Source organism: Anneissia japonica, unplaced genomic scaffold, assembly GCF_011630105.1.
Source record: "Anneissia japonica isolate Jap-2015-1 unplaced genomic scaffold, ASM1163010v1 scaffold14229_len1800_cov130, whole genome shotgun sequence".
NCBI lineage: Eukaryota > Metazoa > Echinodermata > Crinoidea > Comatulida > Comatulidae > Anneissia > Anneissia japonica.
In genome coordinates this window covers 1-1800 of record NW_022704873.1, presented here as the reverse complement: position 1 = coordinate 1800, position 1800 = coordinate 1, and the positions used below count along the sequence as shown (strand labels likewise).

Sequence of the window (1800 nt, the reverse complement as noted above, 5' to 3'; positions counted from 1 at the left end):
TCGTACCTCAGACTCAACCATGGTGGGGCTGAGGTAGCGTAATTCCCTATATTCACTGTCTGCACTTCTTCTTCTTGTCTATGGCGATTTTTAAAATCCCAGATGTCGTAATTTGGAATCACCTTCTATCCATAATCTTAGGCCTATTGGTAGAAGTATCAAGCATGAATCGCCCTAAAATTTACCGAAATTGAAAATTAAATGCGGAATAAAAGAAAATTACCTGAAAAAAATTTGAGTCTGACAGTACAATTTCCGGCCACCTAGAAGTGCCATATACATTTAAAAAACAATTGGGGGGATATGGACAAAGAGTATATTTAGACATGGGGTTCTTGAAGACTTTTTACATGTCCATAGGTGTCCGCGAACGAAAAAAAGGTTGGGAACCACTATACTACAGGGTAAGCGAGCTCACCCTCTAGTAATAATAATAATAGTAATAATAATAATAATAATAATAATAATAATAATAATAATAATAATAATAATTAATTATGACGATATGATGATGATTATGATATTTATTCTTCCGTACATTCAGAAAGAGAAGAGCAAAATTGGTGGATGGTGGATTTAGGAAATACCTACAGCATTCAATATGTGAGAATTTACAATCGAGCAGGTAGGTAAATGGCACACTGTATTTTGCTTAAGGACTTGGTGAACAATAATTATTGGGACCAGTAGACTGTTACGCCTATATTTTGTAGGCCTAAATAATATATCAGTCGACCGTACGCAAAGCAAACAACGGGTTTTGTAAGGTGAATATGACTTTAATAAAATGGCGATGATGATGATAATGATGATGATGATGATGACGATGAAGATGCCGATGCTGATAATGTGAAGAGGATGTTTTCTGTGTGATTGTAGTATTGTCGACATGACTCTCCACTTACGATAGTATAAAACACATTATCAAAATTACACTGCTCAACTTAACGATTCGTATAATATACGGTACGTGACTGCGTTCCAATGTGGGTGTGGAGCATTCATTGATTACGTATTTGCTAAAAATAGAGTACTGTTCTAATAACAAACTTATTTTAATAAGATTGCTGCCGGGAACGATTGAATGGGGCCACCATTCGTGTCGGAGATGACGCTGCTGGTATGCTGACTAATACGCAATGCGGAGAGGCAATCGCTGATGCAGAAACCAGAGCCGGCTCCGTGATTGATCGACAGTGCGACCCTGCACTTGACGGACGATATGTTAGTGTCTCGCTCCCGAACAACTATCTGACTCTTTGTGAGGTCGAGGTGTGGGGACAGGGTATGGATTCCTAATATCCAACTAGGCTATCGCTCTCTCAATCTATCGCTCTCTCAATCAATCAATCAATCAATCAATCAATCAATCAATCAATCAATCAATCAATCAATCAATCAATCAATCAATCAATCAATCAATCAATCAATCAATCAATCTATCTATCTATCTATCTATCTATCTATCTATATATCAATCAATCAATCAATCAATCAATCAATCTATCTCTCAATCAATCTATCCCCTCCATCTATTTAATACAATTCTTTGATGTAAGAAATAATATGTCTGTAAATAATATGATTTCTAACTAAAGCTAATACACAATAAAAAAAAACAACAAAAAAAAAACACGAAACCAATCCACCTTACATTTACACCAGTCTTATTTACTTTGAAGGACCTTCACATTAAGCACGAAAAGTCAATCTCATTAAAATTCAAAGTAATTTATTAATTCATAAAATATAAAAAAACAAGAAAAATGTGAAATGGAAATGAATGGAATGGAAACATCG

The 1800-nt window shown here is 35.1% G+C and overlaps 1 protein-coding gene across 1 annotated transcript; it reads left to right on the top strand.

Annotated features, from left to right (window-relative positions):
• Window positions 1-537: 537 nt before the first annotated feature.
• LOC117104789 (pentraxin fusion protein-like) lies at window positions 538-1285 on the top strand (the record flags this gene model as incomplete). Its single annotated transcript, XM_033245637.1, has 2 exons — window positions 538-625; window positions 1064-1285. Coding segments are annotated over 2 exons (310 nt in total), but the record flags the coding sequence as incomplete, so codon positions are not given.
• Window positions 1286-1800: the final 515 nt, after the last annotated feature.